Source organism: Lonchura striata, chromosome 9, assembly GCF_046129695.1.
Source record: "Lonchura striata isolate bLonStr1 chromosome 9, bLonStr1.mat, whole genome shotgun sequence".
Lineage (NCBI taxonomy): Eukaryota > Metazoa > Chordata > Aves > Passeriformes > Estrildidae > Lonchura > Lonchura striata.
Genome location: NC_134611.1, coordinates 2,421,126 through 2,448,147, shown reverse-complemented (window position 1 = coordinate 2,448,147; position 27,022 = coordinate 2,421,126). Strand labels below are relative to the sequence as shown.

The 27,022-nt window shown below is 53.4% G+C and overlaps 2 protein-coding genes across 2 annotated transcripts; one reads left to right on the top strand and one right to left on the bottom strand.

The window, feature by feature from the left end:
• The first annotated feature begins 1,190 nt into the window (after positions 1 to 1,190).
• Positions 1,191 to 4,103, top strand: LOC110478934 (protein FAM163A). Its single transcript, XM_021545862.2, has 2 exons — positions 1,191 to 1,283; positions 2,122 to 4,103. The coding sequence occupies exons 1-2, from the start codon at positions 1,191 to 1,193 to the stop codon at positions 2,524 to 2,526; spliced, it is 498 nt and encodes a 165-aa protein (XP_021401537.2). The 3' UTR covers positions 2,527 to 4,103.
• Positions 4,104 to 5,616: 1,513 nt separating this feature from the next.
• LOC110478992 (ADAMTS-like protein 2) lies at positions 5,617 to 25,540 on the bottom strand. Its single transcript, XM_077785517.1, is given in 19 exon segments — positions 5,617 to 5,735; positions 5,848 to 5,992; positions 6,672 to 6,848; positions 8,476 to 8,646; positions 9,026 to 9,181; positions 9,739 to 9,952; positions 10,281 to 10,410; positions 10,593 to 10,699; positions 11,460 to 11,868; positions 12,551 to 12,980; positions 13,224 to 13,399; positions 13,722 to 13,802; positions 15,055 to 15,178; positions 15,404 to 15,549; positions 16,205 to 16,307; positions 16,803 to 16,878; positions 18,981 to 19,118; positions 25,369 to 25,514; positions 25,517 to 25,540. Coding segments are annotated over 19 exon segments (3,072 nt in total).
• Between the last annotated feature and the right edge of the window lie 1,482 nt (positions 25,541 to 27,022).

The window sequence follows — 27,022 nt, the reverse complement described above, 5'->3', positions numbered from 1 at the left end:
ATGGCAGATTTGGGGCACTGCGTCATCCTTTCCTGGCAGTTTGCTTTACCCACTTTTGCAGCACCCACCTTTCCTGACAGTCTCCCTAAAATAACCGATTTATTTAGCCCCAGTGTGGTGACAGAGGTGGCATTGGTGGGGATGGGGACACTGGGCAGCCCCTTTGGGAAGGGGGATGAGATGACAGTGGAGTTTTTCTCCTTGCTCTCCCTCCCAGGGCTGCCGAGTCTCCCCGTGGCCATGTGGTGCTGCCTGACCCCACCGTCTGGTCCGGGACCAGCGTGACTGCAACATCCTGCCTGTCCTTTTCTGGGTAAGTGTCCATGGGGTGGGGGAGGATGCTGGGCCTTGCCTGTCCTGGAGAGGATGGAGGAGAGATTTCGTTTCCCAGTGGCACCTAAAACATCAGCACAATGATGCATCCGCCTTCCTTGTAACAAATTTTAAAGTGGAAAAGGCCAAGTGCTGACTAAGCCAGGCCTGCGCCCTGTTCCTTTAGAGCTTGGGAAATGCCTCCTTTCCCTGCTTCAAATTAAAGAAAATGACACGGGGGTGAAGCAGGGCTTCACATTGATCCCAAATCAAGGCAAATTTTTGGGAAATGGTGAAAAGCAGGCAGGTGCAAGGGGTGCTGTCAGGCCATGTCTAACCTCTTCCTCCACTTCTTCCAGGTCCAACGCCTCCGTCACTGAACGTGAGTATCCCCTGGATGCCATGGCATGGGGATGGGGCTGGGCGCTGCTTAGCCCTGCTTAGTGACTGACAGGCAGCTGGGGTGCAATTTTTAGGCTCAGGCTGTTGTGGAGTTCAGAGGCTCCCCTTTGGCTTTGCCTGGTGAAAAGTCCACGTTTGTTCCTGAAAATTGGATTTTCTGCCGGGAGGGTGGAAAGCATCCCTTTTGGCTCAGTAAAAGTAAGGTTTTGCCAGTGGGCTGTAGGGTGTTTGACAAAGACCCCAAGTCAGATTATCAGTAACAGTGAAGGCATGTGATGCTGCATCTCAGGTGTCCTCTCACTAAGAGGAGGAGAAGGAGGATAATATTGCTGATACTTTTCCAGCTGGGTAGAGGGTATATGAGAATGTAATATTTTGGGATGGTTTGTGGGGATCACATCCATGATGTGATGACAAAACCAGGCAAAGTGAGTTCTGTGTCCCTGCCTTCCAGAGTTTGATGGAGAATCGGTCGGATGACAGCGGGAACTGTTGTTATCACCGGGGGAATCCTAGCGACGGTGATCCTACTGTGCATCATTGCTGTGCTCTGCTACTGTAGGCTACAGGTGAGTCTCCTCTGCCTTGCCACCCCCACCTTGCACTGGAACGGGCTCCCCAGGGCAGTGGTCACAGCCCCAAGCCTCCCAGAGCTTAAGAAGTGCTTGGACACTGCTCTGAGGCACACGGTATGATTTTTGGGCTGTCCTGTGCAGGGTCAGGAGTTGGACTCTATCCTTCCAGCTTGGGATATTTTAGGATTCTGTGCTCCCCAAGCCAACGTGCTGCTGCAGGAAGGGTCTGGATGGATTTCTTTTTTTTTTTTGCCTGTGATGGCAGGGAGTTGAAACCTTCTATCCCCCCAGGTGCTGCAGTTATGTCCTTCCCTCCCCTAGGTGTGGGGGGTACTGCCCTGAGGCTTTTGAGGCTCTACAGCACTTGCTAATTGAGGTGCAGGCTTGGCTGGGTTTGCAATGCCAGATGGAGATTTTTATATAATTTTTTTCCCCCTTGTAAATTAACCGAGGAGGCTTTCAACAACGGCTAGCTACAAGCTCCTGCTCTTTAAAAGTTAATGTGAGGTCTGTGCCATGCAGCAATGCCCGTGTGATGAAAAGCACAGTGCTTACTTGGAGCAGTTTATCAGCTGGCAGGGTGAAATACCTTCCCCTTGCAAACCTCACAGGGGGATGGGGATGATTTCCCCAGCAGGTGCCTCCTGCAGCACGCTCAGGAACAGCTTTGGTCTGGCTTCTGCCGCTTCCCAGGGCGCAGGAATGATGGAGCAGATCCGTGAGTGGCCCCAGAGGGTTTCTCTGGCAGGGGCATGAGGGGAGTGGGGATGGGGCAGGGCTGCCCCACCAGCTGCTCCGCTTCCCCTCACACAACCCCTTCCCTTTCCCGCAGTACTACTGCTGCAAGCAAAATGACTCCGATGAGGAAGAGGAGGAGGAAGAGGAGGAGGAGGAGGAAGAGCCCGACCTGCCCACGCACTCGCACCTCGCCATGTGCAACGCCTGCAGCTCCCGCATGGTGGACGGGCAGGGCAGCCCCGCGCCGCTGCCCAGCGAGCTCAACCAGCACGGGGCTCGCACCTTCTGCCCGACCTGCTCCCCCTACGGCTCCCCCTTTTACATCCGGACTGCCGACATGGTGCGCAACGGGGGCGAGAGGGTCGCCTACACCCCCGCGTGCTGCAAGGAGATGGGGCCGGCCCTCAACATGGCCTCCCTGCAAAGCCGCACGGTGAGCCGCCACGGCCTCCTCCGCGACAGCTTCCCGAACCCGCGGGCCATCAGCACGGAGGTGTAGTCACCACTGCCGCTAGCACAGGGTGTCCCCAGCTGGCGCCGGCTCCAGGGAAGGGGATTTTCACTTGGCTTTGAGGAGAGGAGCCCGCAGCCCAGCCTGAGGCCACGCGCTCCTGCCGAGGCGCCCGGCACGGCCAAGCCTCGTGGGCCAGAAGGCGAGTGAGACCTCAAAGGGCAGCGTTGAACCGGCCACCTCCGAGCCCATCATAAGTGTCATTATTATCTACTCTCTCTCCCAAAGGGACTTGTCTAACGAGGGCTATGTACAGTACAACCTAATTTCATTTCCCCCGGCTCCCTGAGCCCAGTGAGGCCTTCGGTGTCCCCACGCAGCCAGCCGAGGTGATGCCCGCTGCCTCCGGCACACACAGCAATGGGACGATCGGCCAGGGCCAGCTGCCAGCCCCGGTGAATCCCAGTGCCCAGCAGGGCACGGCAGCGCTCCTCAGCCATGGGGAAGTGAAGAAGGGAAGATCCAGGTCGTCCTGCTCCCCTCGTGCTGCCGCTAGCAGTTAGCTTTTCTGTTCAAGTGTAAGATAGGGCACCATCTCCCACCTGCTTCGGTCTTTGCACGTGCTGAAGAAGTTCAGGACATGAATTTAGGTCACTGCCGGAGGAGGCAAAGTTCCTTGCAAAAATGCTCACCCATGCCAACAGGCACAGGCCAGTCCTTCTGCAGCCAAAGCCCCCACCTCTTCTACTCTTCACAAGCTTTCTTAGGAACAATTTTAACTCGGACCCATGAATATGGCAAGATTTTACTTTTGGGAAGAATTGAATTCCTGAATAAGCAGTTTTGGTCACCTTCAGCTTTCAAAGCCCCACCCTGACAGCTCCGACAGCCAGAGGAAAGTTTGCTTTAGGATGGATTTTGCTTTTGACAGCAACAGTAGAGCCCACTGGCTCATGTCTCCTTTGCAGGGCCCTCCCACTGGAGAGTGATGTTCAGATGGTTGGGGTCCCCCTGCTTTTGCTTCTGGAAGAAGAGGGAGCGAGACCCAATTGTGTCTTGAACATGTTGTGAACGTGGGTTCACAGGCACTGCAGCCAGCAATGACAGCCAATGACTCTGCCTTTCTGCAAAAATGAATGTGGGAAAGTTTCTTCTTCCTCCATAAATCAAATTAGGTGAAAAATTACTAAAGGGACATCTCCATCATTCCCAGGCACTTTGACAGCAACCAGTGCAGGACTGCTCTGCTGAGCACTTCCCATTCATGGCAGGGAGGAGGGACAGGGACAGCAATGATCCCTGCGGATGCTGTTGGAGGCAATGGCAGGAAACCCTTGCCATGCCTTTGCAATATAGGGTGGGACTGCTCAGAAAACGTGAGTGGTGGGATTTTATTTTCACCACTGCAATTTAGAAATCATCTCGCTGCTCACAGAAGGATTTGGACTTGACCTCCCCGTTCACACACAGAAAAAGTAGGTCTCAGCACAGAGACACACATTACCAGGCAAAAGGCTGATGTACACATTGGACCTCCCCATGCCTTGGCACTTCTGATCTGAAGAAAGGAGCCAAAACATCACAAAACATGGTGACGGTCCTTGTAACCAAACACCTTGCCCCAGCCTGCGTTTTACACACACTTCTGAGCAAATGTTATGCACCATCTCCCCCACCTCCAGCCCAAAAAGACATTGCATTTCCATTATCTGGAGACTCGGTCTGGCTGCATCGCTTTGAGAGTCTTTTTCCATTTTCCAAATAGTGATAGCAGGTTTTAATGTCCTCTCACATTAAGGGCAGGCAGGAGGGAAGATGGAAGTTACCAGCAGCAAAGCCCTCTGGATCCCACTGGTCAGCAGTCTGTGGCTCCTACTGCCTCCCATCTAGCCAGTGCTCCTCCCTGAAAAAATGGTCTGTAACTGGAAGAAAATCTTGGCTAACTTCATAAATCTCATTCCTTCCCACTAGAGCATCTGCTCAGCTAGGTCTCATCGTGCTGGGAGCCAGGAGAAGTTAATGTGTCCCAGCATGGTCTCTGCCAGACAGCCCCATGATGCCGTCCCGTGGGGGGCGCAGAGCCAGCACACGGACACGGCGGCTCCTGCCACCCAACTCTACCTCCTGGCACACAAAAAGGCTTTCCATGGCAGCGCTGTGACCTCCAGAGGGTCACCCGTGTGGTTGAAGGAAGGCCACTCCATTGTCATCTTCGTCACAAGCAAATTAAGTGTGACCTGTCATGGGCTAACGAGGCACCAATGCTGGGGAGGCAGTTCCAGAGCAGCCAGATGGCCAAGATGAGGGTTGGCCTTGCAGCAAACACACGCCCTGGGTCTGGCACAGCTACAGGGAAATGGGTGAGTCTGGACAGGCTGAAAACACAGGGATGCAGCTGAGAATTAGAAGGTTTGGGAGCTGGTGGAAGAACAGGATAGGGTAGGGGCAGGGATCCCAGGTTTTTTTCCACTTCAGATTCCTCCTGTTACTATTCTCTGTCTTTGTTGCTCAGCTATGGGTCCAAATTCAATGTCAGAAATAAATGAGGACTTTGAAATACAAACCAGGAGTGGTTTCTGTTCTTTTGGCAGGCAACACCAAAAGGGCTTTATCCAGTGCTGCCTGGAAGCTCTACTGGTGCAAGGATTTTTCCTCCCCACCCTTCCTGCTCCTGCTTTTGCTCCTCTTGTGTCCCCTGCTCCTCCCTGGGCTCTGGCCTAGGCACATGCATCCCAAATCCAGTTTTATAGTTTATCTCTTTATTGTGACTCAATTTTTCCGTGTGTTTTGGCATTTGCCCTTGTAGTAGGAAGCCTGCAGGGCAGAGCAGAGGGATGCTGCTGTCCCTGCCCTGCTGCAGGCTGGCCTCGGTGCCCTCGGAGGCGGTGACAGCAGGGACAGGCTCTCCCAACTCACTCCTCAGTAGCTTTCTAGGCACTGATGGTTTGTCTTGTGTAAAACCCTCTCAGTGGAGAGGGAACAGTGATGACTAAGTCATAAAAATCCTTCCTCACTGAGCAGGCTGCTCTACAGGGACTGGCTCCACAGCCAGGCCAAGTTGGGTGGCTTCAAGTGGAAAGTCTGGGTTGAGGGGGCTGCTGCCCCTGAACTTGGAAGGAAAGTAGGGCCTGGCAGCACTCAGGATGACTTGAGGCGACAGGACCAGCAGCAGGCCTTCCTGTAGTACCAGTGCGAGCACAGCTTCACCTTCAGCACCAGCACGCAGTTGGCCGTCGCTTTGTCTTCACAGGCATCTTCTGAGGAGCAGAAGCACACAGAGAAAGGGTTACAAAGGAATTGTGCTTCCCCAGCATGGACATCACGGACAAAGCCAAGGGCTCCTCCACCTCCCTGCCCTCCCAGACGTACCTGGTGCCTCCGTGGGGCACAGCTGGAGTTGGCACGTCTGCCTGGCCTCTGGTTTGGCAGAGGGGTCACAGCCCTGAGCCAGTGCTTCCCCCTGGTAGCACTTCACCTCCCGCAGTCGCACACCAGCACCACACGTCTTGCTGCACTGTCGGGGTCAAGAAACAGCAGAGAGAGCATGAGAGGCATTTTCTGGTTTTCTATAGCTCCCAAGATCTTTGTGCTGTTGAGGTCTCCCAGTCCCTGCTTTGGATCCCTGTTCTTGAGGAGGTTTGGGTCAAGTGCCACACTGATCTCAAACTTACTCTCCCTTTTTTTTTTTTTTTGCTGGAGGAAAGCATCCCTGAGTTGGGGTTGGGGCAGAATAAGGGAGAGATTGCTTTTCATCTCTTTGCTGCAGCTCAGAAATATTTTTGTTTGGAGCGTTGATGCTGTGACAGAAAATGGAGAAAATGGCTGCTATAAGCCAGACACAGCTCCTCAGCCTTCCCATACCCTAAATGTTCACCGGTTTCCCTCTTAAGGGAAAGAGGGAAAGACAAAACATAGACTTCTGGCAGTGGAGCAGACATGGCTGTATCCTGCATGCCTGGAGTGTGGTGCATGCTCTTCTTGAGGCAATAACCCCCATGCTTCAAGATTTTCTCCAGCCAGCTTGTGCCAGTCTCTCTGCTGCCTGTTCGGCAGAAGAGCAGAACTTGGGGTCTCATCCAGACTTGGCAAATCCTTGACAGAGCAGTCTGCCAGAGAGCCTCAGCACAGATCCTGCTCCACCAACCAGGGCTATGAGGTCTCCCCAGCCCCTTCCCCACCACCCCCAGCCCTACCTGGGACCAGGAGGTGGTGAACCACGTTGAACATGGCCTCCTGAAGCAGACAGCTTGTTCCTCAGGTTTTGGAGAGGTCTCACAGCGTTTCTCAGGGTACTCCCTGTACAGCCCGTTCTCCAGGCCCACGCACAGCACCAGCCGGGTCTTCATCCCTCGCCCACAGCTGGCGTCGCACTGTGAGGGAACAGAGCAGCCTGGTAACACATGATGCTCCAGCTCCAGGCAAGAGGGCATTCTGCTCAGAGGAAGGCTGAATGCCTGTGCTAAAACCAGTCTGACAGAGGGAAGTGCTGCCCAGGCCACAGGAGCAGGGGGTGTCTCCAGATTTCCCAGGAGCAGGGACAGATGCTGGTAATTAGTGTTCAGCTGAGTTCACCTTGGCTGGCCTCGAGAGCAGCTACTGCAGGGTGCCTGGAGCAGCCAAGCTAAGACTGGAAGAGGCTGTTTCTGTCTTATTTTATGTGTATCTCTGCTCTGAAAATCCACATAGCATGTGTATGTAGCAACCTACATAGTGGAGTATGGCCAAGCTTTGTGTGGGCCCAAGGGGCCCGAAGTGGTGCAGTGCAGGTGATGTGCACAGACAGGCACTGCTGAACCCAGAGCTATGCAGGCTGAGCTGGGAGGGCTCTCTCCCTCACAACATCACCAGGAAAAGCAGCAGGAGGCAGGATCTGCTCCCTGATGCCCATGCAGGCAGTTGCCAGTTTGAGATTTCACTGCTTTGCGTCCTTTTTCACCACAGCAGGGCCAGCACAACTGGCTTGCATCCATCCTCTAGTCATCCTGAGAACTCAGTGCTCATCAGTGGAGGGAACACAGCAAAGAAGCTGGCACGGGCAAAGGTGGGGAGCTCTGGTTCTTTCAGAGCTCTGATGAGTTTCACAGCCGGGTCACAGCTGAAAATGGCACTTCAGGACTGTGTGTGACCCACACAGAGGGTCAGAGCAGGGGAGGGCTACAGACTGCCGGTTTAACCAGCCTGTGCTTGTTACTGGTGCTGGAGGAAATTCAGCTGAATGCAGTCAGCAGCTATAAAGGGAGCAAAGTGAGAAGAGAGGCTTAGCCATGACTGGAGGGAAGAGGGCTTGGCTGCTTCCCTTATTTCCTAGAAACCTTCTTCTTTAGTGCTATACAGATCCCTGTTTTGTTCAAGAATTCAGAGAAAAAGCCCAAGCCTCACAACTGACTTAGTGTGTTTCTTTGGATACTCAGGGATTTGGATCAGCATGTATGGGGAAGCATGAAGTCTTTTGGCCTTGAGCAACAAAAACAGAGTAAAAAGATGTGCAGAGATTGAGTGTTGGGTGGAATAGAGCACCTGGACCACATTCACTGGACTGTAATCCCTGAAGCAAGTACTATTATGGTCTGGATGTGACTTTCAGCACAAGGATCTGGGCTGAGGTTCAGGTTTACCTCCAGCTGTTACGAAGCTGGTTTTGTTTAGACTTTCTCTTTACTGGTGGGAAACTCATGTCCTCCGTGGGGGTGAGTGAACAAGGCTCTGCTGAGGAGCCAGGTGAGAGAGCAGTTTCCTCAAGGTATTGCTGCCCTCCCGTGGAGCTCCTTGAGAAGGCAGCAAATGCCACAAACTTTGGGGTTTTCATGGGGTATGGCAGGGACAAGCTGGAATATTCACCACTCCTCCCCTCTTTCTCAAAGGAGCTGGGACAAGGATACAGATTCATGTCTGGAGGGTCACGCTGTACAATTGTGCTCTGCCAAGGGAACCAAGCTCCCACCACATCCTGTGGGATATGGGGTGGAAAGGAGGTGTGAGGGCTGGTTTTGGCTTTACCTGCTCCCACTCCTGCTCCACCCAGTGTGGGGGGCAGTTCTTGTCTCCACACGGGTGGACAGCCAGGGGCTTGGTGGCCGGGTCACACTGCGAGCTGGAGATCACCTTGCCCTCCAGGTTGCGACACGCGACGAAGCGGCTCATGCGCCCCTCGCCGCACGAACCTGAGCACTTGGAGAGCAAAAGGCATTTAGACACATCAGAAAGCAGGGAACTGGAGAGGTCAGGGTTGGTGGTGCCAGCAGGGTTGAGTCTAGCGTCCAGCCCTGACACTGGGACTGTTGCACTGGATCCCAAGGGGCTTTAGAGGTTCGTTTAGTCTGGGGCTTCCATTCTCCAGGCGCAGTGAGCTTCCCAGATTATTGACTAGAGCTCAGCTCACAGTTAACCAAAATAAACAGCGAGGAGAGGCAAAACCAGAGGTTATTTTAGTTTCTGTAGGTAGGGCTCCGCCAGAAGAGAGCCGACAGAGATCTGCAGCGCATCAGCCCCGCTGCTGCCACCCCCCAGCCCAGCGCTGGGTGCGAGGGGCGCAGCCGGGCGGACTCACGGGGCCCCAGTCGGAGGCGGTCCAGCGGCGGTCGCAGGGCGGGCCCGAGCACTCCTTCTGGCCGCTGGGCTTGCGGGACTCGTCGCACAGGGCGGCTTCCACCGAGCAGCGCACCTCGCGCTTCATCGTCCCCGCCGTGCCGCACCGCGCCGAGCACTGCAAGGGCCGCACCGAGTCAGCGCTCAGAGCGCAGCCAGCGGGGGAAGCGGCTGTGCCGCCTCCTGCTTTCCTCCTGCTGCTCTAGGAGAGAGGGGAAGGGCCCCAGCAGGGAGAGGAAAAGGTCTGTCCGCCCCTATCTTTGCTGCTCGTTTATTTTGGGACCTAGAGCTCCAACATATCAATGGGCTGATGCCTAAGCTGCTGTTCCAAGTCACTGGGCCACAACCCTTTGACTGCACTGGGCTTTCAGTTTTTTTGTATCTCCATGGTACTGTTTCCCAATTGCCCCTCAGTTTGTATCCTCCAGAAAAGGAAGCTTCTTGCTGGCAGGGCTTTCGTTTGGTCACTGTCCTGCTTTAGAAGTGACCTTACAAAAAATGTTTTGCAATGGAGTTTGTCTGCTGAGCAGTGCCAGAACAGGGCAGCTGCAGATACGCTCCTTGTTTCCCCAGGGTGCAGTCGGCCAGGGGCTTCCTCAGCACCCAACGCCTGCCAGCCACCTTCCTCCAGGCCCACCCCAGCCCTGGCTGCTCAGCTCCGGGAGCAAAACCTACCTCAGACCACTCAGAGAGCTCCCACTGGGGCCCACAGGCCTTGTTCTTGCAGGCTTTCCTCTCCATGGGCCTGGCCAGCCCTGCTGCCTCACAGAGGTCATCGTAGACGGAGCTGTCGAAGCCCGGCGCCAGCATCTTCCAGCAGCGCACGGTGCGGTACTGGAAGCCCTCGCCGCAGGTCCGGGAGCACTCGCTCCACCGGCTGGTCTCCCACCTCCACGAGCAGAGAAAGCACAAAGGAACACCCAGGTAAGGGGGACCAGGGGCATGGGGTGGCAGGGCTGCACCTGCACACCCTCACCCAGCAGCTGCTGCTGTGGTTCTGCTCATTGCACCTGAGTGAATGCGGTGCTGACCTTGAAACCAGCTTTGCCCTTAGCAGGCAATTCAGGTCCTGAATTTTTCCCCTCTTTTTGCTTGTAAGGGGATATGAGGTCTTCTTAGTTTAAGCATACCTTTCAGCCCAAAAACAGCTGTATGCCTTGAGCGGAAAATGATCCTTAGATATCTCCCTGTGGACAGTGGATGTCACTTCCACTCACCTAGGCTGGCAGTCTCTCCCTGTGCAAAATTCGTGAGTAGGTTCTGGTCGGGTCAGGGCATCACAGTAGGATTCATCCACCTCCACTCCATCGTAGCGCACACACATGGCATAGGAAGTGCTGATACCTGCTGGGCCAGCAACACCCTCAGCCGTGCTCCATCAGATCCAAGAGCCTCCTCCCACCAGCATTAAATAGCTGGAGTGCTCACTGCATCTGAAACTCCCCCTGTCATATAAAGAAATACCAGGATTCTCTCCCTCAATAGCCCAAAAAGACCTCACGTGATCAGTCAGCTTAAGCCAAACCTACCTGAAGTGCAGGTGGAGCTGCAGGGGGCATAAGCTGAGACTTTCCACCGATACATGTCAGCCAAGCTGATGTCGTCGTGGCCCACGGGGCTCACATCAAACTCATTGCTGTGGAAAAAGGAGGTAGTGTGAGCTAAAAATGAAAAAAAAAAAAAATGCTGCAAACATGAAATGTAGGGAAATTCCTCCTTGCTGTCTTTGCAGATGGAAAGAAAGCCAGTGTTCCTGCTTTCCATTTCCCCCACCTTGGGCAACTCAAACCACTGATAAACAGAGAGTGCAAAGCCTTGATCCACCTCCTGAATTCAACTAGCAAGGAGAAAGCATCGCTCATAGTGAGTGTTGTGTATATATCATGGTTTGTCAGCCACAGGGGTGCCCTCAGCCTCAGCTTGTACCTCACCCCTCAAGGCATGATTTGAGTTGGGAAGGGAAGCTCAAGCAAGGTCCCCCTCATATTATATAATGTGGTGGGGAGAGTTCATGTGTGGCTTGCCAGAAATACTTATAAACTGCTCCTCAGTCTCCTACCAGATGTTTACAGAAGCTTCAGAAGCTAATGTGCCCAGAGGAATGGGACAGGAGGGGTGTGACATGGTGGTATATGTGTATATGTGACACGCTATGGATTCCTGGCCTTGTTTACAGCCACACCAGGTCCTTCAGCACCCATTTAAATGGACCCTGAAATATGTTCCAGGAGCTCCGTGTCAGGCCAGTTTTAACAACCAGTCCTTGGAGGAAGCACCTACAGCAGCTTCCATGGATAGACACTGATGAATGGGGACATCAAGGACAGCAGGGGACTGGCTTGGCCCTCCCTCCCCAGCCAACCATGCTCTGTTTTGCCCAGGAAATCAGGGACCACCTTTCCGTGCCAGGGGCTCGCAGAGGCTCTGCCTGGCTGGTGTCGGCGGTCGGGCTGGCCCCGAGCAGAGGGCTCTCCACAGATGCCATCATGCTGCTGTTGGCTGCTTCGCCCTGACTCCCAGCAAACACCTCCACCTTCAAGTCCTCCAGCGAGTTCTTGCGAGCCAGGGCTCTGTGGAGGCCCTGTGGCCAGCGGGGCCGGAGCCCGGCCGTGGAGTTCCTGGGGGCCAGCCGGGCTGCCAGGGGCTGCAGCTCCCTGCAAAAGGCAGCGTTGTGAGGGCCTCGGTGACAGAGGCGCCTGAAGAGACGGAGCCTGGAGGATGTCACGCGGCTGTTCTCCGACAGCTCGGGTCTCCTCATGCTGTAGGGCACAGCTGTGCTGATGGAGATTTGGTTGAACCTGAGAGCTGGAATTAAAATACATGCTTTAACTATATGGGATGGCTTGTACTTCAGCGTGTGGCATTTAACAAGGCAAAAAACATTCAGTGTTCAGCCTAAAAATCAAAAATTTCTACCAGGGAGCATCAGCAGGCTTTAATTACCCTGGCCAACCCCTCACTTTGTCCGCCCACTGCTCTAGAGCCCCATTTAAGCTCCAGTCTGGGCCTTCAGTCCTGGGCTGCACAATGTTGCACATGTTCTTTGATCCTGAACTGTTGTATGGCTCTCCCAGATCGACCTCGGATTTGACTTGTCCCGTTGCTGTCCCCTGATGATCACTGGACTGTTGCTAGGCCCTGTTGCTGTCACTGCCCTGCCTGCCAAGCCCAGGCACCAAGTGAGTGCCCTGCCTAATCCATGTTTCAGGATCACAGAACCACAGAATGAACTGGGTTGGGAAAGACCTTTGATATCATCAAGTCCAACCTATGACCTAACACCTTCTCCCTGTGGCCTCCCCCTCACAGCCTCCCCTTCCCTCACAGAGCTACTGGCCCTTGCTGCTCCCTGACAGTCTCCACCCCACTATTTACCATCCTTCCCTCCTGTTCACCATGATGCTAAAGCCACCTCAGATTTCAAGACCACTGCAGAATGTCCGCTTCCAGTCAATACAACGGGGGAAGGAAGAACAAATCAACCAACCCAACTCTGTCTCTCCACCAACTGCTGCTGCTTCCTCCTCCTCTTCCTCTCCTGCTGTGTTTGCATGATAGACCTGTCTGATCTGAAAGTCGTACTTCTCCTTCTCTTCACTTTGTTCCCAGCCCCAGTCTCGGGTCTCACTGGTAGAGTTCTTCTGGAAGAAGTGCAGAGGACCAAAGTCTAATTCTTCTTGCCCTTCCCTTAGAGGAAGCTGTTCACTGGTGTCATCTGGTGACAGGGAGAGCCACGTGGCATTGAAGTCTGTCTGAGCAGCTCTGGAGTTGGCTGGAATGGGATGGCTCTGGCTGGTCACTGGTAGGTGGTGATAGAGAGGCCTGGCAAGAGCAGGGGCCGCAGTTCGGAGAGGCGGTGTCCGTGGGACAGTGTAGTCATAAGTTATGTGAGGCATTTTCCCATTAAAGTTATAGTACTGGAGGAAACGGGGAAAGAAAACAAAAGTGCTTTTATTTTAAGGGTGTGAATTTTCCAAAAGCGTTTTCTAGGGCATTAAGAGAAGACAGCATGCTCATCAATCCAAAAGGAAAGCCCCCACCCTCCTGTCTGGCTTCCTCAACCCACCTACACTCAGGTCTGGCTTGGGAACCAGGTTATACTCCTCTTATCTGAGGGAGGCAGGCAAGACAGGAAAGCCTAAAGCTGGTTCCTCACATACCATGGCATTCAGAGACTGGTTAGTGGGCCCATGAGCTATGATATACTCCAGCCCATCCGAGTTCAGGCTCGAGGGCCGCCGGTACTTGAAGACAGTGCCAGCCACCCTGAAGTTCTGAGGGTGGTCAATGGCAGAGTTGCCGTTGAAGAAGAAATGCCCGGATTCATCTGCAAGTGCTTGAAAGACAGAGAAAACAGACAAATGGGACATTCTGCAGAACTCTGGCACTGAGAACAGCAAAGAGCCCACGGATGAGGAAAGCCCAGCAGAAATAGAACCCCAGGCCCTGCCCCTAGCAAAGCTGGGTTCCAAGTGTCTCTCCTGGCACTGGAGATGTTGTAGCCTTGGTTTTTGGAGAGATGAAGCACCCACGTAGCTACCCTGGAGGAAATGCTCTCAGTAGCTCTCTCACAGCATAGGTGGGAGTGCACAGAGCCTCCTCCCACCTCCCAGGCAGCTGCACTGGGGTCTCCACAGCCATCCAGCTCTTCTGCTCACCCAGGATGTTTTCTGTTTTCCTGCGCTCAATGATGAGGATGTCTGTGGCACCAGCAGGGATGTTGGTGATGAACACGTAACCTGAGGAACAGAACAGAGCATGAGGAGACCCCAAGGGCAGAATAAAAATGTCTGGGTGGGAAAAGCAGCTCATGGGACAAGTGTCTTTGCAGGGAGACAGCACTGCCCTTCATGAGCAGGGTGCCAAGGACCTAAATACACATTGCACCAGTCTGGGAACTCTCATCCCAGATCTCCTCTGAAATCCCATTAACAGATCACCATTACGGATGTCAGTCTGAGCACTGCTGGGTTTGGAGTCGGGAAGGAACTGCACAATGAAACAGTCTGGCTTTGGGGGTGTGGATGAATGTGCTTTCACACTCTTTCTGGCAAGAGCACAGAAAAAAACGTAGTAGTGATCAGGCCTGATGCTGAACAGAGGGTGGAAAAAGACCATAAGTCCCCTTAGCTCCTGACTCCATGGAATTTGTCTCAGGAGTAACATAAAAATTGACCTTTAAAGGGAGAGGAAATAAGAGGCTTTAAAAGTTGCATGGTCTGGCAGTTTGTCTTTCCCACTGGAAACTGAGATCCTCTATGTTCTGCAAGATATTATGAGGGCTGGAATGGGAAGCCAAAACTGCACCCATACTGCTACAGAGGGTAAGACCATTACCCCTGCCCTGGAAAGGGTCCTGAGTGCTTTTCTAGGCTGCTGTTTGTAGGCAGTGAGGCAAACTAGTGAAACAACAACAGCGTGAAGTTTTGTTCCAAAACATCCTCAAACCACAATTAATTACTAATGAGCATACCACAGTCCATTCCTTCTGTGGCTGGAGGACAGGGCCACCAGGCTGCAGGGAACCTCAGCCTGATTTCAGAGGGGACTGTCCCTCAGCTGTGCCAGCCACAGGACTGGGGAAAGCAGGAGATTAAATGCAGGTTGAAAAAATGCTATGACCCTCATCATAGCTTAAGTTTCAAATGAACACGTAGCACAAATAAAAGAAGATTCATTGATCTCTTCACATTATCTGAGGTGGGCGAGATGCCAGAATCAATAGGAACAAATAGATCCCCAGCTGCTTCCTATTTTAAACAGGTGAAGGGAAACCTTACCAGCCTAATATAGAGCACATCAAACCAATCTCCTCTGATGATTAAGTGAGAAGGACAAAACACAGGCGTTTAAGCAGGAGTGGTGGCACTCCTCAATTCTTTCCACCAAGCAGCTGGCAAAGCTCCTACCCACGTTCAAGCCAGTCCCCCTCCGTGCCAGCTGGTGGTAAGAAGTAGCAGGTGAAGTCTCCAGACTGGTAGCAGGGAGTACCTATCTGTGAGATTGCCTTTCGGAAGGTGCCCGAGACACGGTGGCAAGTGCTGCCGTCCCCTCCACACACCCTGCATCTGTCCATGGTCCGGGGCGAGTACAGGCTCCCATCGCACCCAACTGGCTGCAAAGCACAAAACAAGAGAGGGTTTCCTGGGGCCAGCTTGTCTCCACAGGGTCATTCCCTGTGTGCTTTTTTGGGGAGGTTCTGGGGGATGGTAATGAATGAATCCAATGCAAGGCCTCCGTTTCAATTCCCTGCTGGGACCCCTTGGCTTTGTGATGACCAGGAGGTCCAGCCATGCAATTCAAATCCCAATTTCTCTACTGCTTCCTCCCAGGCCCTCACCTCACACTTCCCATTGATGCAGACCCCTTGATAGGTCCTGTCCTTGCAGGAGGTGCCATCCTGTGCTCGGGCCATCAGCTGCCTCTCTCCACTCCGGGTGGTACACTGGAGGTCACACGGCTTGTTGGAGATACTGGTGTAGTCATCTGCAGGGATAGAGGCACAGGGTCACCGGGCAGCTCAAGGTGCCCAGAGATGTGCAGTGAGGAAAGGGACCTTCCCCTTGTCCCTGCTGGTGGTTTGATGTCACCTTGGATGTTCTTGCTACTTGCGATGACACCCCAGGGCCACGGACTTTACAGCAGTGAAGGGGTCACGGTGTGAGGCTGCACTGGGGACCATGCCCAGCAGAAATACTTCCTGCTGGCAAAGCCTCTTCATTGCCATGCCCTTGTAGTGCCATCACTGTGCCCAACATGGCAATGTGCATCAGCAGATGCCAGGCCACACATAAATGCACAACAGCAAAAAAAAGGCTATAAGAGGGGCTTGGACTGTGTGGGCTGGTGGCCAGCTCTGCCCTGTTCACCTAAGCAGCTGCAGATGTTCCATATCCCCTTGGCAGATAATGGAAAAACAGGTGAGTCCAGAAACAGGGTAATATCTTAGGGGAACTCAGTCTGTGCCTCAAGGGACAACTGGACACCCATGTGAGGTCACTGTGTAGGAAATGGATCAGCATCCTGTTCAGAGCAACACAGAGCAGCCAGGAGCATCCCTCCCTTGTCCCCTAGGACTTTACTTTTCTGTGCCCAAGAAGATCCTGTGGGTGTTTTTCTGTGTGAAGTTGTGAAAACCCACCTGGATAGAGGGGCATCCAGTGGTAATAGTGCTTCCCAAAGGCTTTGGCATTGAAACTGGAGCACTGCTGCTGTTTGAAGCTTGCTGTGTTGGCTGGGCAGGGCTATGGAGGGAATAAATGCAATCAAAAAGCTCCTTATCTCACAGCCATTCTTGTGACAGCTGCTTGTCCCTGCTCCATCCTTGCAGGATGAAAATGCCCTGTCCACCCTGGAAGGAATTGCCTGAGAGGCAGAAAGGCCAGGCCTTTATTGCCCAGGCCCTCTCAAACAGCTGTGTTTAGCAGCCCTGCAAAAATTCCTCCTAGCAATGGGAAAAGCAGCAACAGGAAAAGCTGGAAAAACTTCCTCCCTCCCCTCACCCCACAACAAAAATGCTTTTACATCCTTTTGTTCTATCTCCCAGTGCCAAAGAGCAGAGCCCATCTCCCACATCCTCAAAGGCACATCATCCAGCCCAGGAGAGGATCATATCCTTGTCTCCATCCTCTGAGGGACCAATCCCACCCCCAGTGCTGGTGATTTTGCAGCTCCAAGTAGGACCCCCTGAGTCCCACACCCCCCAGTAAGGACCAGGCAGAATTGGAAGTGGTTCTCACCTGCTGCTGGCATAGTTGGTAGTGCTTGGCTTTACCAACACACATGGTGCTATTTGTTCCCTGAGGCATCTGGAGCCTGAAAAGCAGAACTTTCAGACATGAGCTGGAGGTTTCCCAGGTACTGAGGATGACACAGAAGTCAGGCCTGACTTACGTGGGAGAAACAAGGCAGGTGTTTCATCAGAGCAAAGCTTTCTGGATCTAGACTGGCCAACATCTCCTCTGAAACACATCTTCAGTGCTTTTAGTTGGGCTGTGATTTTAGGCTATTATTGTTTTGGGACGGGTTGAGCAGACAGGGAGCAATTGCAGTATTGGCACCCCTGTGTCCCTTCACCTCTGAGCTCCAAAAGGGCTGATGTGACCAAAAGACAATAGAACCTGGTGATCCATCATTCCTATGGATGTGCCCAGGATTTGCAGTGACTGGGGGAGGTGATTTCAGAATCCACTGTGCAATAGGCAGAGAGATGGTGCCTGTCAGGGGGACTGGCCACCCCAACAGATTATGAGAGAAGGCTTGGTGCAGGTGATGAACCAAAACCATAGGAGTTTCTCAACACTTGAATCTTTCACTCTGGCCAACATGAGCTATTCGGGAGATACTGGGCTGATGCAAAGACAGAAAAAATTCTTGAAGGCTATGAAGATATATGGAGAGTAGCTGAGACCACAGGTAAAGGCAATGCAGTGATTATCTGCAAAATAATTTAGGCAATGTGTAAAGATCTGTGGCAGACAATGGAAACTGAGGATCCAAGGAACAGCATAAGCATATTCAGGCTGGCCTGGCTGGAGGCACTGCAGCTGTGTCTCCAGAGCAATGCTTTACATGACACAGGCAGAGCCTAAATTTGCAGTAAGACTTCAAAAGTACCATGCCTTTCAGAAGCAGAGGCTTCCTGCAGACTCAGGCAGAAATTGCTTTGTGGCCATACCTGGCTCTCACTTAAGCCATTCACCTTAAAGCTGCAGAAACCTTTGGGCTGGGATTTCTCTCTTTTTAATTCAGATTTGATCCCTGGACTAAAACACCACAGCAAACCCTTCCCTCCCCAGCTGTGGAGTCAAGGACAGAGCTGGCATCAAATGGAGAGAAAAATCTCTCTTCTGGAAGCAGTCAAAGGGCAGAAGGACTGCTCTGGCTGTAGGGGTGCAGGACAGCCCCAGGCTCCCTCCCCGTGCTGTTCCCCACTGCTTTCCCAGCTCCGTGCTGGAGCAGAGGAGCAGCAGCAGCAGAGACATCCAGGGAGGGCACAGCCAGAGGGAAGGTCCTACAGCACATCTGGACCTTCACCACGCTGTCAACCAGCTCAGCAAAAAGAAGTTTTCTGCTGCAGGAAGGAGGGCAGGTCGGGGGCCCTGGTCTGAGCTTGCTCTGCTCAGGAGTGCATTCACGCAGAAGGGAAAGCTGTGCTGCAGGCTGCCTGCTCTCATTAACATCCCAGCAGCCTGGAGCAGCAGGTTACAGAGCTGCTGGAGGAGGAGGAGGAGGAGGAAGAGGAGGAGGGGGAATTGGTGGCAAGATAGCCCAGAGAGGAAAGAAGTTCAGGCAGCTGCGGTTCCCCTGCTCTCCCCGCTCCCACAAACTCAATCCGACTGATCCCAGGACTGTAACAGCTGTAGGGGACAAATGCAGATGCTGTCAGGTGACAGCCAGATTAATGACAGAGGGGAAAGAACTTGCCAGCTCTGCAGGGAATAAAGAGAGGAAATTGTCGAGATGTGGCTGAGCTGGCTTCTGCCAGGAGTAAATCAAGTCCCCATAAGGTGCCTGGCAGTATCTGCCCACATCCTGAGCACAGGAACTGGCCCCAAATCAGGGCTGGGCTGCTCAGAGCAGCCATGGCAATGAAGGTTTGTGAGGGAAAGGAGAAGAGGAAAAGAGCCAGCTCATAACCCTGTCATCTTCAGGACCCCAAGAGAAGACCAACCCCTTGCTCCCCATCAGACAAGTCAAGCTGAGTGAGTGACATGTTCAGGGAACCTGTCACCTGCCCACTGCTTCTCCTGTCACCCTTCCCCACCACTGCCCACAGACAAAGCTGCCTTCCTTCCTTCCCCAGAGGCCACAGATGAGGGAATGGCTGCCCCTGCAAACCCAGGAGGTTCAGCCCCAAACACAGGCCTGGGGCACCCCACTGCCCTGGCCAGGGCTCAGGCTGGCCCACAGCTCACCTCTGTCTCAAGCAGTGCCTCTCCTGGGACGTGACACCCCCTCCGCAGGACCGCGAGCACGTGGACCAGGAGCTCCACTCTCCCCACCACTTGGTGACTTCTTCATCCCAGGTGCCAGCTCCATCTGCTGCCTCACTACTGTCCTGACAGAAACAGAGCATTGTTAGCTGGAGAACCTGGCTGCTCACCACCCAAGGCAGCTGTCCTGTCACCTGGATGTCTCCTAAAGGCCCAGCAGTGGGACAAAGGTGCCAGGGTCTGAGCCCTGGGGGGCCACACCAGGATCTCAAAATTAAAGCTTCCCTCCAAGACTGAGTCCTGCATGGGAAGCAGGATTCCTTGGGATCTCATGGGATAGAGAGGGGCTGTAGGGCTGGACATGTGTGGCAGTAAAAGCAGCTGCAGCCTGGCCCCACAGCATCACTCCCAGCCTGGCTCAGGAGAGAAGAGGAAGAGCTGCAAGTTCTTGGCCTTGCAGGGAAGCTGGGAGTACACAGGTGTCAACCCTCAGAGCTGCATTTTCATGAATAACCTTCCCTTTGTGACTAAAGCAGTTCAGATCCAGGCTCCTCATCCCCCAATAATATTCAAGAGAGCTTCAGAACAAGAGCCTCTCCCCACAAACCCCACTATGTCCAGAGGAGGAATGCTCCTTCTCCCAGCACACCTTGCTGGGTCTCAGCCTTTAAATTTGGCAAACCTGAGTTCCTCTGGCCCCAGCAGGGTCCTTGCAGTAGGCTGCTGTTGGCTGTGCCTCCACAATTCCCAGCAGGTAAGCAATTCCATAGTTTAGTTGGGTTTTTTTTTCTTCCTGGCAGTATTTTCCTGTTTAGTGTCTGATGGTCTAAAAGCTCCCAGGGACTTTGGCAAACTTGTCTGTGCAAGAACTAATCTGCTGCTTAGTGAAACACAGCTGTGAGTAGTGTTGAATGCAGCCCTGAGTTTGTCACAGGACAGTGACTGGAAGGGATTTATCCAGCTAAAATGCCAAGTGTTTAAATAGTAATGGACAAAAATGAATACTCTGTGTGTGTCTGTGATGTGTGCTTTCTTAAAGCAAGGGCTCAGGGAAGTTGTGTCAGTGCTACTGTTAGCAAAACATGCTGGTTTTAGTTGGTCTTGTTGTAAACAACCCTCTGCAAAGCAGAACTGATGGATGGGAGAGAAAACTCTGCAGGGTTTGCTCATCACTAAATGTGCTCTGCTCACTACTTGGGCTGACTGTCTCTTGGCTTTATGCTCTTCCACGGTGTAATAAAGCCAAAGTGCTCTTCATTTTGTCGTGTAGTTCCTGCCTGAGAACTTGTGCTTCCTCAGTGCCTGCCAACAGAACAGCCTCTGGGCAGAGGGGATGCAGCTGGTTTATGCAAATGGTTTTAAGTTGTAACTTAAATGGTCAAAATGTGCATAATGCCCCTTTCTGATGGCCAACTCTGCTGCAAAAAAAGCACCATGTTACCTGATGCTTTGCTTTCCAGTGATTGCAATAGTTCATTTCAAAACAAGACAACAAAACTCTTTGTTGTACTTCAGTGTTCTGGCTGGAGCTGACAGGGACCAAATGCTGTGGCCAGCAGCTGAACTGCTCATTAGGAAAAGAAAAAGACATGTTTTTAAAAATACCTTTTACTGTTCTTCCAAACTATTATCTTAAGCAATCTCCTATGAGAATTTTTGTCTCACTGTGTATTATCATGTAAATGGAAATTCTGACTATGCAGCTTCCACATTTACAAAGGAAATAAACCAAAAGTCTCTCACTGCGAGGGATTTTCACCTAAAATCTTTCCCTGACCACTCCTATGCTTCTTTGTGACACATATTTCAAAGCTGGGGTGGAAGAGCTCTTCACAGCTGTCAGGAAGGAGAATCCCAGTGATTTATCTGGTGTCTGAGTGGAGAGCTCAGCACAAAATTGATTCTCCCATAGGTGGGGGGAAAACCAAAGCTGGTGTCTTACCTCTTCCATGAGGCACATGGACTACCTGGAACAGAAGGCACATGGGCCAAAGGCTGCAATATTTGCACAGCTTCTCCCCAAATGGCAATAAAAACTTGTAGCTGTATCCTACAAGGTAGTCCTGCCCTGAGGCTCTTGAGATCCCAGCAGGTGAGAAGGGGCAGGAAGAGAACAGGTGGAGTGAAATAGTCTGCTCTGTTTATTTACCCCAGATACAAAGTTTGTGTATTTGGAGTGGTGAGAAGCTGCAGGCTCCTTTTCAGGGTTCCTGCTCTTGGGGTGTTTTGCCTGGGTGCAAGGAGGTCAGGGATGTGGAGGCACAGCTGAGGTTTGGGTGAGATCAGCATCCCTGCCTTTGTGAGCTCCTTTCTGTGAGAATTAGGATAGGACATATCTCTGCACTGCACCTCACTGACAGGATGAAGAGTTATTGAAAGATGCTATTCAAGGAGATTTGTTCTTTTATCAGAATGTGTTCCCCCATATCCATAATCCCTGTTCCTGCTTCCTCTCTGCTGGAGGAATTAATCACTTTTCAAGCAGATTGATTTGTCTCTCAGGTTTTCCATGACCAAGCTCCCTTGCCAGACCTTCCCTAGGAGGATTTATTTTCTTGTGTAAGCAAGGACAATGCTGAGCTGTCCCCTTGGCCATGGCCCTTATGGCATGACTGCATCCGAGTCCTAGGCCTGGATTAGAAGGGGGAATTTCAGGTACTTAGAGCTGGGGCAGCTGGTTCCAATCTCTGCTGAATTTATTGTATTGTCAGAAATAAGTCTGCATTGACCATGACACAAAAATGGTTCTTGTTTTTAATTGAAGATAGATACATTTTCCAAAAGTCTAAATAATAAATTAAGGACTGTGGGACAGACTCCAGAGTAGATTAACTCCTAGCTTCAGTTTCCCAAGCCTCTCAACAAATCCCAAGAGTGAATTTTGGACAAATGGATCTCCCTACCCACCTACTCCTCACGAGGGAGAAATAAAAGGGGCTGAATTTTGAACTCTTTTGCACTGTGCTGGTTATGGGAGATGCTGCAGCTGTTCTAATGTACACTTTGCTGCAGAATCATGGAAAAGGAGCAGGCTAGAAACACCAGAGCACAGGAGATGCACATGGCTGGCTCTGCCTGTGTTTGGCCAGGAGCTCTTCCTAAAGGACAGATGATTCCTTAGGTGATGAGAATTTCCATCCCTAGAAAAGACAGACCATATTCCAGCTCAGCCAGGTGCTCTCCACAAGAATTTCCCCCGAGGTGCTTGTGGTTTGGCACCTGGTGGTCAGAGAGCTGCAGCTTTTCTTCTCTGAGGCTAACCAAGGAATTCCTTTGCCTCCACACCTGTGCTGGAGGTCATGGGAGGGCTGCCCTCCCGTCCCCTCACTGGGGGAGCAGAGCTGTGCACCCCAACCTGCAGGGAACTTTTCCAGGACTAAATGCCTGCCTCCAGACTTGCCAGTATCAAAGGAACATCACTCTCCAAGCCAGTGCTACTGAAAGCTCTTTCTGCCCAAGCCAAGGCCCAGCAGCTGCTTCCCCTCTCCCCCCTGCCAAACAAAGGCTGCCACAAGCAAAAAATGCTTCAGCCCTGCACAGAAGGGTGGGCCTGGCCTGACATCCTATCGGATTTCCAGGCGGCCTTTCTGAAGTTTAAAGGGATAAAATAAGTTCTCCACTGCCTCTCTGCCATGCCTTGCATCAGCTCAGAGCTGCACTGGGTTTCCCAGAGACCTGGGAATAACTGAAATCACCGTGTCGGTGGCCCAGTCCCCCGTGTTGCTTATTGTTGTGCCTAATCTTGAGATTCATCAGAGACTGGCTCCTGGATAAAAAGCTGTCTGGGAAGAGAGACCACAAACATGCCTCCTTAATAGAGGAGCTGGGGGAAAGGCTCTTTCTGCAGCCTTGAGGGCTGGCCCACCACTGAAGGGCACAGTAGCTGCCGTAAAATGTTCTGCTCAACTCTGTCTGAGCGTAGGACAACTCAAAACAGCAGCAGAAAATGAAATAAATTCTTCCCAGACCTTTTCTGGGGCCGTTAACTGTATGTCCTCTACCAAAAAATTTCCACGGTCCCTTTACTGAAGGGCTTCTCTCTACAGCAAACCACACCACTTACTGAAATACTAAGTAGCTTCAGATGTCTGAATGCCTGGAATGAATGGCAGATTATTATCTGGGAATGAATGACCCTGTTCAACGCCCCTGGTTTGGGTTCCCCATCTCGTTCTCTGACTAAAGCTGTGGTGATACACTCCACCAGAGCCCTGAGAAAAAAAACAATAGCAGTTGCAATTATGCCCCAATGTTTTACAAAAGAAGTGGGGTTTGTATAAAGCTATTTCTCATCCTGTCATTGTTTTGCGCTATTTATGTAGACTCAATAGTCTGTGTGAGAGATTCAATACTGGAAGCATACAGAAACCCAAATTTTCCTTAGAAAAGCTGAAACAAGGTATCTGAGGAGTTTTTCATAAGGGCAGGTATCCTGAGGTAAAACCAGCAACGCAGAATTATTTTTGAGGGATCAGGAAGAACGGTAATCTGTGGGAAAATGGAAGGGGATCCTTGTTAAGGATGTGGAATTGCAGCAGATAATTAACAAAAATCTGGACATATAATGAGGTACAGATGAAAAGCAAATTAGAAAATCAGTGAAGAGAAGTCAGTGGATAAACTACCAAGTTCTGTTCATAATCCTGCCATGACAGAAAGTTCACAGGCAAATGCTGCACATCATTACAAACCACTTCGTCCAGGTCAATTAGGTAATTCCCTGCAAGCAGGATAACACTCTTATCCTGGGGCAAGCTGCTAGAAAAGATGGAAAACTGTGAAGGAGGAGAAGGGAGTGAACATGAGACATGTCTACCACCAGGTTTTGGGGAGGCATTGAATGCAGTTAGGAAGGAAGTTCGTTTGGAAGCTGCTTGCACAAATTATGGATTGAGGTTTTCTGATGCTCTTTTTAAAGTGTTTTATATGGACAACGGGAGGGCAGGAAGAATTCCCCAATGAGCATTTTGTGTGCTGCCTTGCACCAGGTCTGTGATTGGATTGCTCCGTGGGGAGCAGGGGAATCTCAGGGCAGAGCTGGACACAGGGCTGGTGTGTGTTTGTCCTGGGGAGCCCTCCTCCCACCTGGGGATGCCTTTGTCCGAGGTGTTGTGCAAACACAGCTGCTGGGGACAGGGGGAATGGAGCAGCCAAGGCTTGTGCACACGTGTTGATGGAGGAGTCCATCCTGGTTGCTCCCGAATTAAGGACTTCACATCTGTTTAGCTTGACCTGGCTTGCTCTGCCTGAAGCTTCTGACTTAGCCCTGCAGCTCAGGGTAAACAGCACGGGCAGCAGATGTGCAGGAAGGTAAAAACAAAGTAGGAATGAGACACTCGAGCATCAAAATTAAGACAAACCCCAGAACAGGAGACACTGCTGCTCCTCAAAGCTGAGTTATCCCCAGTAAATCTGCAGTGTCTGGTCTTCTCTGTGTCTAAAATGGCTCATGTGGGATTGCTTTATCCCAGCCATGAGTCTGGGGGTGGGTAACACAACCTAAAACCCTCTTCCTTTAGCAGAGCAGAATTCCTTAGGCAGCAGAGAAATCCAGCCAGGCTCCCCTCGAGGAAACGGGAGCGCCGAGGCACAATGCAGGCAGTGACCCGTGGAGGCAGGGGCACTGCAGGCGCCCCACGAAGTTGGGATTTCTGCCGGCCCTGCCACGGGAACGGGGGCGATTCACCCCGGCTGCGCCTCGGGAAGGAGATGGGACGGGCACAGGGGTCTCGGTGCTGCGGTGAAACAAGTGCCACGGGAGGAGGGCCAGGCTGAGGGGTCCTTTGTGGAGGAGAAAGAGATGAGGGGAGCGCGGGGCTCTGATGTCTGGACAGGCACCCCATGGTTAGTGGGGAGAGCAGCTGCTCAAGTCATGCTGGGGGTGGCGCGGGGGGCGACAGGGAAGGGGAAAATCTGTTTGTTTCCAACCCTAAACTTGAGCCAACCTTCTGCTAGGGACGAACGTGGAGGGATGAACGTGGTGGGCAGTTTCGGGCGAACCCCCAGCCAGGGAACGGCGCCGCGCCCCCGCGGTCCCTCCGGTGATGCTGGGACCGCCTCGGTGCATCCTCACACCCCCATCAGCCTTTTGTTAGTGCCAAGCACGGCAAGAGGGCAAAGCCCGATCCTCGGGGTCAGCCTGGGGAAGAGGCAACGAAGCCCCCTTGCCAAGCAGCGCACGAGTGCGGGAGGGAAGCGCGGGGATCCCGCGGCACGGGAACCTGAAACCTGCGGGGACGGGCGAGGGGCCGCGGGTCGGACCCCTCTCCGTGCCTGCCCCACCGCGGCACCCGAGGGGAGGGAGGACGGGAAGGAAGGCAGGAGAGAGGGAGGGAGGGAGGGAGGGAGGCGCGGGGGGAGGCTCGCTTACCTTACCGCCGAGGGGGGCGGCGGCGCGGAGGAGGAGGAGGAGGAGGAGGAGGCGGCGGGGAGCGGCGGCCATGCCGCGCTGCTGCTGCCGCTGCCGCGGAGGAGGAGGCGGCTCGGCGGCCCACCAGCGGCGGCTGCGGGCGCGGCGGGGCCCGCGGAGCGCGGCCCGGCATGGCTGGGGGAGTTAATGACTTTACAACCTGCCGGGTGGCGGGCGGCGACCCGCGGCGCGGCCGCTCGGCGGGGGAGGGATGGGGCTGGGATTGGGATGGGATGGGATGGGATGGGATGGGATGGGATGGGATGGGATGGGATGGGATGGGATGGGATGGGATGGGATGGGATGGGATGGGATGGGATGGGATGGGATGGGATGGGATGGGATGGGATGGGGGCTCCTCGGGCCCCGCCGCGCCCCGCCTGCCCCTCGCACCGCCCTGCTGATCCTTTCCGAGCCCCCGCGGCGGCCCCGGCACCGAGAGGTCCCTGCGGAGCCACCCGCGCTGCCCCTCGCTCTCAAGCGGAGCGCTTCGTTCGTTTCCTCCCGCACAAAAGTCTTTTGCTGCCCGATTCCTCCTTCCTGCCCTCTGTAGGCAAGCTCTGCTTGCCAGGGCATCCCTCTGCCCACGCTGGAGCAGCCTGTGCTCCGTGCTGGGACAGAGCACAGCATCCCTCAGGACGCGGGGAGCTGCTCTTGCTGGGATGGTGGTTGAAACACAGAATCCTAGAATGGTTCGGGTTGGAAGGGACCTTAAGAGACCATCTTGTTCCACCCCCTGCCACGGGCAGAGACACCTTCCAATATCCCAGGTTGCTCCAAGCCCTGTCCAGCCTGGCCTTGGCACTTCCAGGGATGGGGCAGCCACAGTTTCCCTGGGCAACCTGTGCCATTGCCTCCTCACCCTCACAGGGAAGAATTTCTTCCCAATATCCCATCTAACCCAGCCCTCTGGCAGTTTCACGACATTCCCCCTTGTCCTGTCACTCCATGCCCTTAAGGAAACAGCTCTCTTGGAGCCCCTTTGGGCACTGGAAGAGGCTCTCAGATCTCTTGCCCTCTCCTTTCTGGGTTGCTGTGCTGGTGCTCCGAAGGCAGCTTTTGGCAAGATGCTGCCAGTAGCCGTGCTGGCACAGCTCGGCCCTCCCGGGAGCTGCCTGCTGTGATCCGTGGCCACAGGCTGTGCACAAATGGCATCAGGTGTCCCGGGCGGGGCGGGCAGCAGCGGCTCCTGCCTGCCAGATGTGCTGTAGTTAGTGCGGGAGGCGATCCGAGTCCTCATCGCTGCCTCACCGAGGGTTTCGGCCTCAAGGTGGAGGGAGGGAGGGCAGAGGAAGGCCAGGGATGTCAGCAGCGGGATGTCAGCTCCTGATCAAAGCTCTCCGCCGGCAGGGACGGGCAAGGGGAGGAGGGGCCGATCTGCTCCTGACCCAGCCGGAGAAAACGAGGGTGAGAAGCACTGACAAAGGACGCGGTCGTCGTGCCTACAAAAGCAGGGAGGGGAGAAAAGCTTCAGTCCTGCCCGTCCTGCCCTGCTGCAGCCCCGTGTAATGCTCCTCCGGAGCCAGCTCCTGCCCTGCAGATAAGAAAAATCGTGGAGGCGCACGGAGGTGGGGGAGAGGCTGTGCCTGAGAAGAAAAGGGGGCTGGCTGGCTCC

What these genes read in the sequence shown, in the direction of transcription:
- LOC110478934 (XM_021545862.2), top strand. Translation starts at nt 1,191, where the DNA reads ATGACAGCGGGAACTGTTGTTATCACCGGGGGAATCCTAGCGACGGTG. An exon ending in TCTGCTACTGTAGGCTACAG is followed by an intron (nt 1,284 to 2,121) that starts GTGAGTCTCCTC and finishes CCTTTCCCGCAG; the next exon opens with TACTACTGCTGCAAGCAAAA.